General features: G+C 43.7%; 1 gene segment (V, D, J or C); it reads left to right on the plus strand.

Annotated features, from left to right (window-relative positions):
• Positions 1–470, plus strand: part of LOC107184910 — a 2,268-nt gene extending 1,798 nt beyond the window's left edge. Inside the window, 1 exon segment of the V gene segment in view lies at positions 124–470. Coding sequence covers positions 124–470 — 347 coding nt within the window.
• The last annotated feature ends 1,280 nt before the right edge of the window (positions 471–1,750 follow it).

The raw sequence follows: 1,750 nt of genomic DNA on the forward strand, positions 1-1,750 counted from the left end.
ACCAAAGTTGGGAAGACGAGATAGGGGTTTAGTTTTGGCTCATCCCAGGTTTCTCACTGGGATTTTTCAAAGTTACTGAACTTAAAAGCGTTGTCTCATTTCTGTTTTTGTTTTCCTGAACAGGGTTGAGTGGAGAAGACCAGGTGGAGCAAAGTCCTCAGACCCTGAGGGTCCAGGAGGGAGACAATGTCAGTCTCACCTGCAGTTACACAGTCAGCACTTTTAGAGGGCTCCAGTGGTACCGGCAGGATCCTGGGAAAGGCCCCGAACACCTCTTCCTCCTGTATTCAGTTGGGAAAGGACAGCAGAAGGGGAGACTGAGCGTCTCACTATCACAGAAGGAAAGTTCTCTGCACATCACAACCCCTAAAGCTGAAGACTCAGCCACTTACCTCTGTGCTGTGGAGCCACAGTGCTCCCCGGGCACCTGCAGCCTGCACCAAAACCCTGCAGCAGGGGCCCTGGAATAAGGGCATCTCTGTTGTTTTTCCTCCTCGATGAGGTATCTCCTTAGCACCCAGAACCTCTTTCCAAGTGGTGCTATGGAGAATGAAGTCTCATGGCACAGCCAGATGGCAGAAAGCACTGTTCATTCTGTCCAAGAATCCTGGGCCCCTATGCGTGTTCATGGGTCAGGCTGCTCTCCATAGCAGCCCAGAGCGTCCTTCACATGGACTGAGATGGGATATCTGTGATATGGACAGTCTTGGTTTCCCGACTTGGGCCACTTGAAAAGAAACTTCACAGAAATACTTTGCCCTGAAATTTCTTTTTTTATTATCTTTTAATAATCTGATCATATGTCTATCCATAAGTGAATGCTTCCTATTTTAATATCGTCTTCTTGAGGCTTCCATATCCACAAGCCACATTTCTACATTTCTCTTCTCCTTAATAATCAGAGTAGATAAAAGAATTGTCTACGTACTGTCTCCATTTTCTCAACTTCCATTCCTCATCCACTTGAACCTGGCCTGTGTTGGCATCACTTCAGACGCTCTCACTTAAACACCAGTGGCTTAGGTGTTGATAAAGTCAATGGATGTTTTCCAGTTCTCATCTTGTCTGAGATTCTCATCCAGTCTCCCTCCCTTCTTTGTAAAAAATGGATTTTATTTTTATCAAAATAATACCTGTATATATTTTCAAAATCAAACAACATCCTGTTTTTGGTCTCACTCCTCCACACACTCCAGTCTCGCCTCCCCGATGGAACCACTTTTAATTCTCAGGTGACAGCACTGACATTTATCTCATTATTTTAAAGTGCTATTTTCTCTCTCTCTTTTTTTTTGTACTCAAAATACAATGCATAAAACAAAGTGCACAAAACTTACAAGCCTACAAATAAATAAAATTTTACATTTGCTTCTGTGTATGTAATTCCACACAGATCAATAGGTTGAACATTTATGTTTCTCCAAAGGGTTTCTCTATGTTCCTTCCCATTGAGCAGCTCTTTCTCCCATTCTCCACTCAAAGGAACCACTATTCTGACTTCTATAATCAGTTCTTGAACTTCATGTGACTGGAGTTGTACAGAATGGCACATTATAAATTCCCATATCTGGCTACCTTCACTGAACACCTTCCCCCACCATTTTCCCCCATTGACCTTCTCTACACCACACCTGCCCCTCCCAGCCCTTCCAGGCCTTCACCACAGGTCTTTGTCCATGGGCTATACACATATGCATATAAGTTCCCCAGTTAATCTCTCCCCCTAAAGATGAAAGTTTTAAACAGGAAT

The sequence above is a fragment of the Myotis davidii genome, unplaced genomic scaffold, assembly GCF_000327345.1.
Source record: "Myotis davidii unplaced genomic scaffold, ASM32734v1 scaffold2229, whole genome shotgun sequence".
Classification (NCBI taxonomy): domain Eukaryota; kingdom Metazoa; phylum Chordata; class Mammalia; order Chiroptera; family Vespertilionidae; genus Myotis; species Myotis davidii.